General features: G+C 30.2%; 1 protein-coding gene across 4 annotated transcripts in view; it reads left to right on the forward strand.

Annotated features, from left to right (window-relative positions):
- Positions 1–16,309, forward strand: part of LOC138693161 (zinc finger protein ZFP2-like) — a 59,808-nt gene that overhangs the window by 24,777 nt on the left and 18,722 nt on the right. For 3 of the 4 annotated variants that reach the window (XM_069816860.1, XM_069816862.1, XM_069816861.1), the window contains exons 4-5: positions 8,224–8,306; positions 12,384–15,238. In XM_069816860.1, the coding sequence (XP_069672961.1) occupies positions 8,224–8,306; positions 12,384–13,677 (1,377 nt within the window). In that variant the 3' untranslated portion in view covers positions 13,678–15,238. Of the gene's footprint in view, positions 1–8,223; positions 8,307–12,383; positions 15,239–16,309 lie in introns of those variants that run through there. The other variant, XM_069816864.1, reaches the window with a different exon arrangement.

The following is a 16,309-nucleotide window of genomic DNA, read 5'->3' on the forward strand; positions in this document are numbered from 1 at the left end:
AATAAATTTTTAAATTAGAATGTATGACATTTTTCATATTTTCTGAGAGCATGTTTGAAATTATACATTCTGGAAAATCTCAGTTATTTCAATGAAATTGATGTCTCTCCACACAACAAGAAAGAAAGATAATACAATATCACTAACTTTCACACAAGCACGTGCATTACGCAATTAATTTTGCTAACAGTAAACAATAAGTAATTATATTAATTAATTAGTTGTTCAAAATGTCTTCCACTGGCAATGACTAAGGCGCAGTACAAATTCCTTTCTAGTATCTTCTGTCACAGCTGGCGGTATTTCTCTACATTCCATTCTTATTCTGGTCTTCAACTTGTTCATGTCAATAGGTTGTGTTGCAAAGACCATACAATTCAGATAACACCATACAAAGAAAACAAGCGGAGGCAGATCAGGTGATCTTGCAAGCCGTTTGACATGTCCTCTTCTTCCAATCCATCTATTCGGAAATATTTCATTCAGTTATTCCCGAACAGTGACTTTTGAAACCAGATTGAATTGTGTGGTAAGTCTGGATCTTGAAGATATGGATGTAGTACATCAAGGTCTTGGTGTAATATCATTACGCAAAAACTCCAAATAGCGGTCAGCAGTAAGAGACTCATCGAAAAAATAAGAGCCCAAAACTGTACAACCTACAGTTCCTGTCCAAACATTTACCTTCTGGGGATATTATGTATTTCTTTCTGTTATACAGTTTGAATTCTTTTCCGACCAATACCTGCAGTTTTGCCTGTCGACCTCTTCATTAAGAGAAAATGTAGCTTCATCATTAATAACCTCTCCATTGAGAGAAAATGTAGCTTCATCATTAATAACCTCTCCATTGAGAGAAAATGTAGCTTCATCATTAAAAGGAACATTTGTTACAAAGTTTGGATCTTGGTCACAGAAAATAGTCATTGACTCGCAGAACTGTAACCTTTTATTAAAGTCATCTTCCATTAACTCTCGTATGAATTGAACTTTATAAAGGTAGTACTTACTACAATGCAATATTATCTGAACAGTGTTTTCTAAACACCAAACATATATTCTGAATCACTGAGAGTAGAATGTGGTTCTCATTTACCTTTAGTAAAATGTCAAGTTCCAACTCCTTGTCGGTGGATGGTCTACCAGATCTTCTTATGTTTGTGACATGTTCTTATTCATTGAATTTAGCTTCTAGTCTACTCACAGCTGACTGAGAAATAGGTGTTTGATTTGGATGGTTTCATTAAAAAGTGTGCACATTCCTGCTGCATATGTCTTCTGTCACCATATCCAGTCATTAAAATTTCAATACTCTCGTTTTCTGTTAAAACCATCTTTATTTTCAGTTCAATTAAACTGTTTTCCAAACATAATGATTAACAAATTTATCAATAATTAACACGTTGCCTAGCAACATACATTTATGTATAAAACAAAAGAAGAATGATAAAAACCATAGAGTTATTATAATATAGAGAGTGCGTATAGCTGCACAGAAGGCTGCTGAAAGGTATCAACATCGAAACACGGACGAGTCACGTGACTTTGGGATGAACACAGCCGATTTCTGTTGACTGATATAGGAGCTTAAAGATTTTTCATAGGAAATGCTATGTTTTTTTTTTCTTTTTTTTTTTTTTTTCCGATCTAGCACAACAAGTAGAAATATTATGTTGTTCTTCCTATTATACGTAGGTATAATGACGTTCACTGATTGTCTAAACTCCCACTATTCGTCCTATATTATTATTTATTAAACTTGGACTTGGTATAAGACTACTGGTCTGCTTACTTTCCGATTTAATTCACCTTCAGACTTGTATTCAAAATTTTTCATGTCACTGCATTATTAATATGGTAACAGTTAATCGTAATATTAGTCTTTATAATATAAAAATATGAATGAATGAATGAAGCCACTGTGTCCCATGGAGGGCTAGGGCCTCCTACAGGAGGGGAAGCTCGGTTGGTGTGGTTCACATGAGGAACTATTTCACGTGAACAGTATTCACATTCACATTCACTATGTGAGATACACTAGAGTTTGTCAAATTTTAGTTCTAAATGAGTTTGTTCACTATCTGTCTCCACTCGTTCCTGTTGCGGGTGATGATTGACCAGTTCCCTCCCAGCCGTTGCTTGAATGTATCTGTCCATCTTCTTCTTGGCCTGCCATATGTTCTCCTTCCTATGTAGGGGTCCCACATGGTGGTTTCCCATGCTCATCTGCCTTGTTGCTGCCTTGGTACATGACCACCCCAGTTCCACTTCGTTATGAGGGCTTTTTGTGTGATGTCCACAGAAGCTGTAATTTTCTACAGTGCCGTGTTGGAGACCTTGTCTCTCAGTGAAATATATAAAAATATATAATATATAAATATATTATAAAACACATGCTGGGAAGAATTAATGGAAAGGAGAACATGGCCTGCTGTCATTATAAGGAGAGAAACAAATTCAAGAGTTATGCGTGTTGTACACTCTAACAATAATAATAATAATAATAATAATAATAATAATATATCGAATATATATGTCGTCTAGAATCAAGTCAAACTGCACTTTATCGATAAAATCTGATTTTTCAGGAAAGACGAAAAACTAGTGCAGTTAGACTTCAAACGGTGTTTTCACTACTAAAATTAAGACAGATAAATTGCAGTTTGACTCCAAACGAGCAGTTTATCACATTCCCTGGAAAGTTCTGCACTGAAACATGTCTTAAACCCATATTTCATAATTTGGAGAAAGTGGAGTTTGATTCTATGCGAATAAACTATAATGAAACTAGTTGATGGTGGTCTTATAACTACTTCATAGACCTGCTCTTAATATCTTGCGACATGAAAAATATTTTTCATTACCCTACTTACAAGGAGAGGACATGCTCTGTATATCACCGAATAAAATAAGATTGTGTGAGATGAAAGTACAAGAAGTACTGGTTAAAGTCATACCTGGTATGGGTGGCCAATAACCCCTCATTTTGGAAATATTGGCTATTGTTTGTGACATACTTCCATTACGTGCCTAATAGGGAAGCGTTAGACTGTGTAAAAGCATAGCTCATATGGTTGGATGCTGAGTTGTTATCTGGGCAACCTGAGTTCGAATCTTAACTGGTCCTATATATTTTTTTTCTTTTAATAATGATTAATAGTGATCACAGTAATCTATTTACATATATCATATTTCTCAACGTACTGAACGCTTCATCATGTTTTAAACAAATTATTAATTAACTAACATTATGTTGTAAAGGACAAACAAGGAAATATTGCTCACCTAGGCAGGTCACTGGTGTCTGTTCTGTTTCTATTCCACTTTATTTCGTACATGATTCATTATGATAAACGTCATAAAAACACACAAAACATATTTCCTGCACCATGCACAGCAAATGAAAGAAGGTTGTCCACAGTCACACACATTTTTTCGCACTTCTGTTGCGAAACAGACATCCTTCACATTCACAAACACTTCTCGTTCGTTTATTAATTTTGATGCATACCAGCATATTTCAATATGGCTTTGAATATAGGAGCTGACAACTGAAAGTGAAATTAAGGAATGAATTTTGAGGGCATCCTCCCTTGAAGCAATTTGTCGTCCAGTTTGTACAACGAAAGAGCTATTTTGCAAATATTTAATAAAAATCTTCACCTGTCTAAAGAAAAATAAACATCGCAGGACTGGCATAATCCAACACTTTTGGGTGAAATCACTTTAAGGTTGCACATTACTTCATTTTTTTCATTTGTAAATATTTCATCATACAAAGAAGGATTTACCTGCCCTTCCCACGAGTCCAGAATTAGAAGAAATGGCTGCTCTTTCACATATGTCTTTATTACTTTCTCCAGATATTGCTAATGGAGTTGAGATGTCAGCTTTCCTAATGAAGAACGTGTTACACATATATTTCCGAATTTAGAAGTGAGTTCATCTCCTTTAAGTTGCACTCTTGGGCGAAATTGTCCTTTTGGTTCTAATAATAATAATAATAATAATAATAATAATAATAATAATAATAATAATAATAATAATAATAATAATAATAATAATAATAATAATAATAATAATAATAATAATAATAATAATAATAATAATAATAATAATAATAATAATAATAATAATAATAATAATAATAATAATAATAATAATAATAATAATAATAATAATAATAATAATAATAATAATAATAATAATAATAATAATAATAATAATAATAATAATAATAATAATAATAATAATAATAATAATAATAATAATAATAATAATAATAATAATAATAATAATAATAATAATAATAATAATAATAATAATAATAATAATAATAATAATAATAATAATAATAATAATAATAATAATAATAATAATAATAATAATAATAATAATAATAATAATAATAATAATAATAATAATAATAATAATAATAATAATAATAATAATAATAATAATAATAATAATAATAATAATAATAATAATAATAATAATAATAATAATAATAATAATAATAATAATAATAATAATAATAATAATAATAATAATAATAATAATAATAATAATAATAATAATAATAATAATAATAATAATAATAATAATAATAATAATAATAATAATAATAATAATAATAATAATAATAATAATAATAATAATAATAATAATAATAATAATAATAATAATAATAATAATAATAATAATAATAATAATAATAATAATAATAATAATAATAATAATAATAATAATAATAATAATAATAATAATAATAATAATAATAATAATAATAATAATAATAATAATAATAATAATAATAATAATAATAATAATAATAATAATAATAATAATAATAATAATAATAATAATAATAATAATAATAATAATAATAATAATAATAATAATAATAATAATAATAATAATAATAATAATAATAATAATAATAATAATAATAATAATAATAATAATAATAATAATAATAATAATAATAATAATAATAATAATAATAATAATAATAATAATAATAATAATAATAATAATAATAATAATAATAATAATAATAATAATAATAATAATAATAATAATAATAATAATAATAATAATAATAATAATAATAATAATAATAATAATAATAATAATAATAATAATAATAATAATAATAATAATAATAATAATAATAATAATAATAATAATAATAATAATAATAATAATAATAATAATAATAATAATAATAATAATAATAATAATAATAATAATAATAATAATAATAATAATAATAATAATAATAATAATAATAATAATAATAATAATAATAATAATAATAATAATAATAATAATAATAATAATAATAATAATAATAATAATAATAATAATAATAATAATAATAATAATAATAATAATAATAATAATAATAATAATAATAATAATAATAATAATAATAATAATAATAATAATAATAATAATAATAATAATAATAATAATAATAATAATAATAATAATAATAATAATAATAATAATAATAATAATAATAATAATAATAATAATAATAATAATAATAATAATAATAATAATAATAATAATAATAATAATAATAATAATAATAATAATAATAATAATAATAATAATAATAATAATAATAATAATAATAATAATAATAATAATAATAATAATAATAATAATAATAATAATAATAATAATAATAATAATAATAATAATAATAATAATAATAATAATAATAATAATAATAATAATAATAATAATAATAATAATAATAATAATAATAATAATAATAATAATAATAATAATAATAATAATAATAATAATAATAATAATAATAATAATAATAATAATAATAATAATAATAATAATAATAATAATAATAATAATAATAATAATAATAATAATAATAATAATAATAATAATAATAATAATAATAATAATAATAATAATAATAATAATAATAATAATAATAATAATAATAATAATAATAATAATAATAATAATAATAATAATAATAATAATAATAATAATAATAATAATAATAATAATAATAATAATAATAATAATAATAATAATAATAATAATAAAGTTTTAAAACATTAGAAGGCATTTCGAACTGGGGTTGCTTGGATGACAACACAGCATCCAAGCGTGTGTTACATAGTCTCATGCTTCCCTATTAGGCACATAACGGAAGTATGTCACAAACAATAGCCAGTATTTCCAAAACGGGAGGTCATTGGTCACCCATACCAGGTATGACTTTAATCAGTATGTCTTGTCCTTTCATCTCACACAATCTTATTTAATTCGGTGATATACAGAGCGTGTCCTGTCCTTGTTAGTCATTATTGTAACGCGACGAAACTTCTACACAATTATGTAATATTTTACTTGTAACCTTCGTATATGCTATTCTGTTGTTTAGTTTCAGAATTTTCTTTTTTTTTTTTTTTTTATAAGTAATAAACGATTTTCTGAAATTTTTAGTGTCGTTTACATTTATTTTTATATTGGTATGGACTTTTACAACGTGACTATGTTACGAGAAAATCCATAAACTATTAGGGAATACACTGAAACTTTACTTGAAGGAAGTAAAGAGATAGGTTTGGAAGTACATTTGGTAAAAGAAAAGTATATGATTATGTCTCGTGACGAGAATATTATACTAAATGGAAATATAACATTTGGAAATGTATCCTTTGAAGAGGATAGGAATGAATTGAGGTTCATGGTGTAGTATTAATATCTTACCAGAATATTCGAAAGAATGAAATAATATAATTAAAAGTCCGTATAGCTATTGGAACATAAAATATTAGTGTGGATATAGTACCACAAATTCCATATAATTGAGGAAAGAATGCGTCTTGGAAAGCATTATTTCTTGTTAAATTCACAGGGGCCCATGTATATCTATACACACTTCTAAGTACAAAATAAAAAACTTTATTACTAAATTGATGGCTGTGAGACATGTTTCACAACCACTATCAGAATAATGCTTGAAATGCATCGAGAGACACTTTTGGGTTTGATGAACTGTCCCATGTGCAGCATTAATCAATGTGTCCATTGTGATGATTGCATACAGCACTTCAGTTTCTTCGTGTGGCTCCTCTAATATAGCTGGTTTTCTGTTGTACACCACATCCTTCAGGGTCCCTCACAAATGAAAGTTGAGTGCAGTTAAATCGGGTGAGCTTGGAAGGTATTCAACTTAACCTCTTCGTTCTTTACATTGACCTGGTATGGTCTTGGTGATAATGTGGTGTTGTGCCAACTTGTTGATAATAAAATTGCTCATTCCCATAGAGTGCACGAATGGCAGATAAAATGGATATATGAACCATGTCGAGGTACACAATGCCAGTAACTGTTCTTCAAAAATAGTGATTCAATTACATCCCTTGCCACATTGAGACCCAGAAATTCACCTATCTACAAGAATGGGTGGATTTTCTGGACTCCAGTACACACAATTATAGTGGTTCTCTCTACCATTCAGCGTGAATTGTTTTGTTAGACCAATCATTTTGCTTGCAAGTTTCACCTACTCTTGTACCTTTTTCCTGAATGACAAACATACAGCCATATTTTTTGTGTTTACTGTCCTGCCAGTTGCATTGTTGGCTCTGACATTTATGCAACTGGCATTATCGTTTAATAGAATGTGACAAAACATGTTTCTGCTGCACTTTAGTTAAACTTTGAGGGTGCTATTCATAGACATTTCGTTAGCTCGGGCTACGAGCATACTAAACAGGATTCATATGATATCATATAGCTGACCTGATTTATGAATACGAAAAACCTTAGTTCGCTGATCATCCACCGAAAGTCCGCGTTAAGAATGTCTACAAATACGGCCCTGAGAGTCCATGTAATATACATTTGTGAAAATGTATATAGGCTACATTTATTGGAGCCTTCTATATTGTAGTGAAACAATAAAATCCTTAAACATTGTGAAGTTGAGGTCGTTTGTTATTGGATATTGCAGTAGGTGTATTAGCTAAGACATCATTTTTGCAATGCAAGTTAAAATTGTAGGACATTTAAAACAGAAAATCCTATAAAATATAAGCTCCAAGACCTGTCTTCTCTTACTGAAATTTCTTCTTGTACTCTAGGATTTATTAGTAAGTGCATGATACAAAAATCGATTTACTATGAGTGTAAAGTTGTGCCATATTTCTGTTCTATTTCTTGTTTATGTTTTAGGAAGAATTGTGTAGCCTGGACACAGTAAAGGACGATCTGAAAGTGGAAGTTATGCGAGAGGAGAATGAGATTCTGACTGATAGGTGAGTGTGGTGTGCGAGCCTTCACACTGCCCTTAATATTATCACTTATAACATTAATTTGCGATGTTTTATGGCATGGGATGGTTTGGCCATACACTAACAACTACTTGGAAAAAAGGCCAAGTGCGATCGACGAATGGGAAGCACCTGGGCGATACAGGAATGATTGATCGCGGAAATTATAGAAGAAGGAAGACTTTATGAAAGCAATTCAGTATGGAAACACACGAGATCGACAAGCCTGAAGATTGGGAGTGTCGATGTATAAAGATAGATGGATGTAGCAGTATGTGTTTCTTATTGATATGAAAGATTCAAGATATTTTGATAATGAAAGACAAAAGTTATATTATATATTAATACCACCACTATTGCTAACATCACTACCAACACCACTAGTAATACTGCCTCTGTTGATGCTGGTTCTTTAACCTTCATTTGTGGTCTTTATATTCCATCGTCCTCTACTCAGCTTTTCCTCCTGCTTTTTTGCCTTCTACTTCGCAAATTGTATCTGGTGCACACTTACAAAATTACCAACACTAAATTATCTTATATTTCATTGTGCTGCTATTACAGTCTCTAAATATTTTGTCGAATCTATCGTATTGTTAGTCTCCAAAGATGATATTATACTTATAGTTACGATAATAATATCAGGAATTTATCTGTGGTGTTCAGTTTTACCTATATTTTATGCATTATTTGCTATTATCTCTAACTTCTAGAAGTTGCTCATTCCGAATTATGAATTAATATATGCTAGGAAGTTATCGAAACTACTAAAAATTGTTTATAGTTTATTAAACAATAATTAGAGCTTTCGATCTAATTGGTTGATTTTAAAATCTGAATAATATTTTTTAATCAATTAATCGAACTGATTATAAAATATTGTGTTGTGTGTGCCGTGAAGGAAACAGTAACTGAATTTGGTGCGGCAGTCTTAAGCTGTGATGGACAGGTTCTGATCTTCTTGATTTAGAAAGCCGAAAGCAGTCATACTGTATTACGTCTACGCACAAATCTCTCGTTAATAGTTTTTTTCTATGAGAACTCTGCTTAGGCGACAGTGTGTACTTTCACGAACTATGGAAGGACGTACTGTATATTGTATTTTATACACGGATATGTTGTTCTTTGTCAAAATAACTAACTGAAGTTTATAAGGGGAAGAAGGTTATTGATTTTAGTAATGTTATTTCTTAAAATTGAATACGCCTGTTTCGTCCACATGGAATTGAGTTTGTCCATTAGTCGTTTATGAAACTGTCAAATACCAGCTTTTGGTGATTCTAGATAATCAGTTCACTTTCAAAGATTGTGTGTGATTGCTGGTTATTCAGAGATCAGTGTAGTTAGTTTTGTATATTTGTGAACTTTAGTCACAAAAATTTGACTTGTGAACCATTGCGTGGGTAACTTGGTTAAAGATTCGGATTTAAATTAAATTATTGTGGAAAGGTGACTTATGGGAAAACATATGTTGTAAGGAATTTGGAATTTTTTTAGATACAGTGGAAGCACAAGTAGTCTCCAATACAATCTTAAACATATTCATCTTTTCCAAGAAGGATCTACGTCTTCTGAAGTTGCTACTTCCAGTTCATCATTTCTAGAGCATTGATGCTTATATCCTGTGTTAAGGAAACAGAAATAATGAATAAACTTGTGAAATATTGTTAACATAATCACGTGTTTGCCTGGAGCAAAGAGGTGGCAGTAAATAAGTATAAGCTAGGATCGTTTCTCTTTTTGTTTCTTCTTCAGTCTTTTAGTGCAGGTCACCACCGGCAATTGATTCTTAATATAATCAGTAATAAATATGAATCACATTTGAAATATTTGAAAAAAAAAAAAAAACGAGTGTTCTTTACAGCATATGGAATTATTATAAAATGCCTTTTCGGTCAAACTTACAAGCTCTGTTTGAAATAAGTTAAAATTCTCTTAACTGGTTGATTAATCGATTAACCTGTGTCTACATGATTTATGTTTCATTTATAAATCTGATAAATTATGTGTTAATGTGCTTATTTTGATCACAGAAACATATTGCAATTAATACAACATTGAAACAATGCTTAGTTTTAACAATGGAGGATGTCACGCTAGCAGTACTTATATTTGGAATATGGTATATAAAATTGAATCAGAGAATGCAATGAAATTTCTATTTTACGAGTAGGCAGCACATTTCATTTTCTTTTTTCATTTTTTACTGTGTGACACAAAACATTCTTATGTATAAACGAACAGCAAGCTTAGCAAGGTTATTTTGTTGTTGATCAGGCTGCTTGCAAATTTTCGTTTAAGTGCTGAACTATACATCTACAATGGAAATTTAAGCTTTTCATTTATTACCTCGATCTCCCAATCGACGATCAACAAGGAATGTACAGCTTACAGAAGTAAATTGCTGGCATCATGGCATACAATATGATAATCCTGACCAAAACCATCGATAATGCACTATACACTAAACTGTTTCGGGTAATTTAGGAATACAACACTAGATCGATTACACTAACCTTTAGCACTTGAAAGTAGAACTAATGCCGACGGAGAATATCTTCAGTTACAAGCCAGAGCATTGATAGATTTGCCAATGCTGAGTGGAGGCATACGGAGGCGAAATAAGGCATGACATTTGACGTTTTAGTGCTTTGGTTTCGTTGTCACGTGTACATTTTCGACATTAATTTATACAAAAGTAAGTGCACATGATCAAGATTCAGTATATTGATGTACGTAATTTATTACAGTATCCGAATGGTATTTTTTTGAGTTTCAGAATACCTTGTAAGTACTTGCATACAACTGCTTATAACTTAAAAAAATTAAAAGCTTACGTGTGTTTTACTGATGATACAAAGGAAATAAATAAATACTTAAATAAATGTTACTTGTACCAAAAATAAATAAAATAATGACTTACTTTCGCAATACCATGTTCAAATTAATTAACCATTATGTAGCTAGTAAATTGCCACTTTATGTTGTTTCACCTCTGACGTGAAAAGGTCTAGGATATCATATATATTTTAATTTCATGTGATTATCTGTCGTGCTTTTCTATAATTAAATATTTCAGATGTCCAGGAAACGAGTTTTAGTTTGAACCTAGCCAGTCACCATGACAATACTCTTATCCTAAATTATTTGTTATAATCTTTTTAAAATATAAATTTAAATAAATATATCTACAGAAAACGAGCTAAGAAAGTAAGTTATGGGAATAAAATAAAATATGCACAGAGGAAACTAATGACATATAATAAAGTATGAGGATGTAAATACAGTTAGGCAAGGTATAAAAATCTATGAAAAAAATGCGAAATCACACATTTAACATAAATCGTAACAAAACAAATTATCTATTACATATGTACCAATTAGCGTAAACTTGGTAAATTTTAAATCCTGTAAATACTAAGTGAAAAGAAAGTTTATATCGACATTAACACAAACACGTGCCTTTGTATCTTAGGCCTCCGCTTGACAGTTAATTATAGTGTTCCCGAGCCATTGCTCTGACTTTATGTCTAGATGGCTCTTGTAAGGTCATTAAACTCTTAACTCTATTATAAACATTTCACTTTATAAAATGGACTTATAGAAAGAATCTCTATGATTGGCCTATATATATATTTTTTCAGTAAAAATGTTGTCAACCCATTAATACATAGGAAAAGATGAAGCATTGTTGACAAATTATTTGGCAACCTGAAATGATGTATAATTTTTAATCTCTGCGATTTTTCCTGCCTGACTGAAATTGAGATATACTTGTAGGTCAGGATTTATGATGTCAACAGAACACTTATTTCTTACATCTGACCACTTAAACTTCATAGCATTTTAGAAATAAATCTCTGCATGTAGGTCTAGTAGACTCCATGTTAAAAAAAAAAACATATTTTAGAGAAAAAGGAGATAACATTCAAATTCCAGAAGATAAAGGAACATAAGAATACACGAAAAACCTATAATTTTGTAACCTTTGTAACAATATTTTAACTCTGGTATTAGAGGTTTTTTTTATTAGTAAGAAAGTAATTGTATGTTTTGTGACAGTCTTGCAGATCCCCATCATCATACTGTATCAACGTATAGCGAAGGATTTGAACATGAAGAGTACACGTCTGCTTATCAGCCTGCTAAGCATTGTGTTTGGTTGCCAAACATTTTGCGGGATCATGAAGATAAGAAAGAATTCAAGTGCAATGTTTGCGGAAAGTGCTTCTCGCAGTCAAAACAACTAAAAACGCATGAAAACCGGCATAAAGGTGAGAAACCATTCAAATGCAATATATGTGGAAAGTGCCTTTCGCATCGTACTACCCTAAAGATCCATTACCGCATTCACACTGGCGAGAGACCGTTCAAATGCAACGTTTGCGGAAAGTGCTTCTTGCATAGTAAACATCTAAAAAATCATGAAATCTTGCATGGTGAGAAACCATTCAAGTGTAATATTTGTGGTAATAGTTTTTTCCAATCAAATTCTCTAAAAAGACACGGACGCCAGCATACTGGTGAGAAACCATTTAAATGCAATATTTGTGGAAAGTGTTTCTCGGAGTATAGTACCCTAAGAACCCATGGTCGCATTCACACCGGTGAGAGACCATTCAAATGCAACGTTTGTGGAAAGTCATTCTCTCATTTGACAACGCAAAGAAGGCATGAAAGCTTGCACAATAGTGAGAAACTATTCAAATGCGATGCTTGTGGCAAGTGCTTCTCTGATCCGTTTTATTTAAAAAGACATCAGAACGTTCATACAGAGGAGAGTAATGTGACTGGAAAGTCTTCTTTCATACAATTTACCCAAGAGAAACATGAACAGCAGCTTACTGATAGGAAATCATTAAAATGTGAAGTATGTGGAAAGAGCTTCATAGAATCTTCGGCTCTAAAAAGGCATATACGCAAGCATACCGGTGAGAAGCCCTTCAAATGTGATATCTGTGGAAAGAGCTTCTCGGAGGCCGGTACTCTTACAAGTCATACACGCCAGCATACCGGTGATAAGCCATTCAAATGTGATATATGTGGAAAGTGCTTCACGCAGCGGAGTAGTCTAAATTGCCATGCTCGCCAGCATACTGGTGATAAACCATTTAAATGCCAAGTTTGTGGAAAATGCTTCTTTACGTCAAGTGATCTAAAGAGGCACGCACGGATGCACACTGCTCAGAAACCCTTCACATGCAAGTTTTGTGAAAAATGCTTCAAGTATTCCAATAGCCTAAGGGTTCATGAACGCAAGCATACAGGAGAGAAAATGTTCAGATGCGATGTTTGTGACAAGTCCTTCTTGAATAGGGAAAGCATAAAACAACATGTACTGATACATATTGCATAGAAACATTCAAATGCTATTCTTAAGCAAAATATTTCATCCCAGGAGAATGAGCTAGCATATCTGGTATCATTTGGACGTAGTATGCGTGTGAAGAGGTCTTCGTTGCCTAATATCTATTAACAACTGCAATCGGGTTTGGAAGCATTCAGTGGTGTTTCATGTAGAAAAGAAGAATTCTGTAAAGTAAGTTCCCATATTCACCGGCAGACTGGTGTGACACTGTTCGTACGCGTTGTATGTGCAGATTTTTTTAGAGCAGAGGCAGTAATTTACATGGAAGGCAGTATAGAAATTGGAGTGTCCAGCATATTCGCATTCTGGCCAATGACGATTTCAGCACAACGTGTCTTTTTGAACTTTAATTTTAATTATTATTATCATTAACATTATTATTGGATTAGGATATCCAGGTTTTTCGATATGCTGTCTTGTTACTGGAATTCAGTTGGGTTTCGCGATACTTCTGATTTTCCAGTGCTGTAACTGAAATGAGCTGCAATATAATGAAGCCCCTGAGGCCGAAATGTCGTCATATTACCTGTCATACAGTCAGGAACATAAATAATATTCCTGATACAGTATTAAGTTAACCACTTAAAGTGGCGAGAGTATTGTTGGTTTTCTAAAGTCACACGATAATTTGATTTAAGAAATTTGCTTGGCGTTGGATTGTGGAAAGGTCTCCTACTGGTTTACGGGTATTATTTTGTTTACACTACTGGTGTTGGTTATCAATCTTCTGTTTGCCAAATTGCATTACGTAGTCTCATTCTGTAGTGTTACTAATATGGGCAAGAAATTTTTCTTTAAACTCGGTTTGTCTTGTAATTCCTAGGTCAAATGATAAGAGAGAAATATTTACTGGTCTGTCCTTGGTACAACAAACGTTTTAAGTGAATGTATATAATAAATAGGCCTACTTCTTCACAACCGGAATATTCATCAGTATTTTCGTGTGAAAACATGCCCGATAGGTTTCAAACTGTATTGGTAACACGCTAATCACTATATTTCTTATTATTGTTCCTTGTTTTCATGTACCTCTCAAATATCCTGAAGTATATGGAAACGCAGACCACTTTGCTCTGTTGGTTAATACTTTCCTTCATTGTTCACTTAAACCAGCATTAAATGTTGCAAAGTTTTCTGTAATTCAATGTAGTTAATTGTTCTTTGTGTAAGTAGAAAGTCATTGTGGTTTTCTGACTATTTCTAAGTCTGTTCCTCGAAATTGATAGTGCGATAAAATGACTCAATTTTAATAATTTTCATTGATAGTAAGTCATGATTTCAAATGCTGTTTTTCTTCAAGTTTTATTTATTGAATAGGACGAAGATAGAAGAAATCAGCAATTGATCATATCTCCATATCAGCGTTTGTAGGATAGTATTTTATGCCAAACTATTAATACGTTGACTGCCGTGTGGGAAGGGGTGTGTCTCACACTAATTTTGTACCTGCAGGCCTTGTGAGACATCTATTGTCTCACAGGGAAATTTTTACTTCGAGCCGCGTGATACAGCAGCGGTTGCACAGAGCCATATGAGTTGCATGTAGATGTCAAGGGAACTGATGCTGTTCTTGGCCTTTAGCTTCCACGGCCTGAAAAGGTGCTAGGGTCATGCAAATTTTCTTGGATTCTCACATCAATTTATTGGAAAAAATTACTAATAATAAAGAGTACAATGACAAAACACATATAACAAATAAAAAATTGGTGATTTACATAATACACTAATGTACACGACCTGAAAAGGAGCTAGTATCATTAAAATGTGTCAGATTTTCTCCGCAATTTATTGGAAGAAATTACAAAATCAAAATACACAAAAAATAAAAAGTGGTGATTTATATAGTACACTGATTTACTACGAAAAAGCAAGGATTGCAATAATGATTGTCACAGGAAATACACAAATATCTTACATTAGATGCTTTTCTCTGTGCTTCTTTTCTACCAGAAAAAATTAGCTTTCTTTTTATAGCACTCCTCACAGCGTTTTCTTATGAGTTTCTTCAAGACATGGTTTTCTGGAATGTTTGCATTTGGAATCTGCTCATCATTCTCAGCATTCTTCATTCCAAGCAGCTCTTCGCACACAATTTCTTTGAATCTAGTAATACTCATTTTATTTTTCCTGACTGTAGAAAATATGATATGGACATTCACAATTGTTGTACCGAAAATCATTTCAATTTCAGCTTACGGTACCACTTGATACCACGTTTCAGCGATGTATTGTAGGCCTTCAATTGATCTCATATGTCACTAAATGCTTTAGAATTATTATAGTCAATTATGACCTTGGGCTTTGTAATTTCTTTGTCATGTTTTAGCACAGTTACTGTTTCATCTAAATGTTTGGAACTGAGCATTAGGACGTCCAGTGTGTCTTTCCACTTAGAAACAAAAGCACCTGTGTCACTCTCTCGCAATAATGCCTCCTTTATTCAATTCAGCATGAACAACGTCATTTGGCATGCATTTTCAATTTTTTCGGAGAGTACCCGTCAAATGAGTATTGCGGGAAAGAAGTTTGTGAGCCAGAGTAACACTTGTGTAATAGTTGTCCGTAAATAATATATAACCTTTTCCCAACAAATCTCCCACTAAGTTTTCCACCACACATG

This window comes from Periplaneta americana, chromosome 17 (assembly GCF_040183065.1).
Source record: "Periplaneta americana isolate PAMFEO1 chromosome 17, P.americana_PAMFEO1_priV1, whole genome shotgun sequence".
In the NCBI taxonomy this organism is placed as follows: Eukaryota; Metazoa; Arthropoda; class Insecta; order Blattodea; family Blattidae; genus Periplaneta; species Periplaneta americana.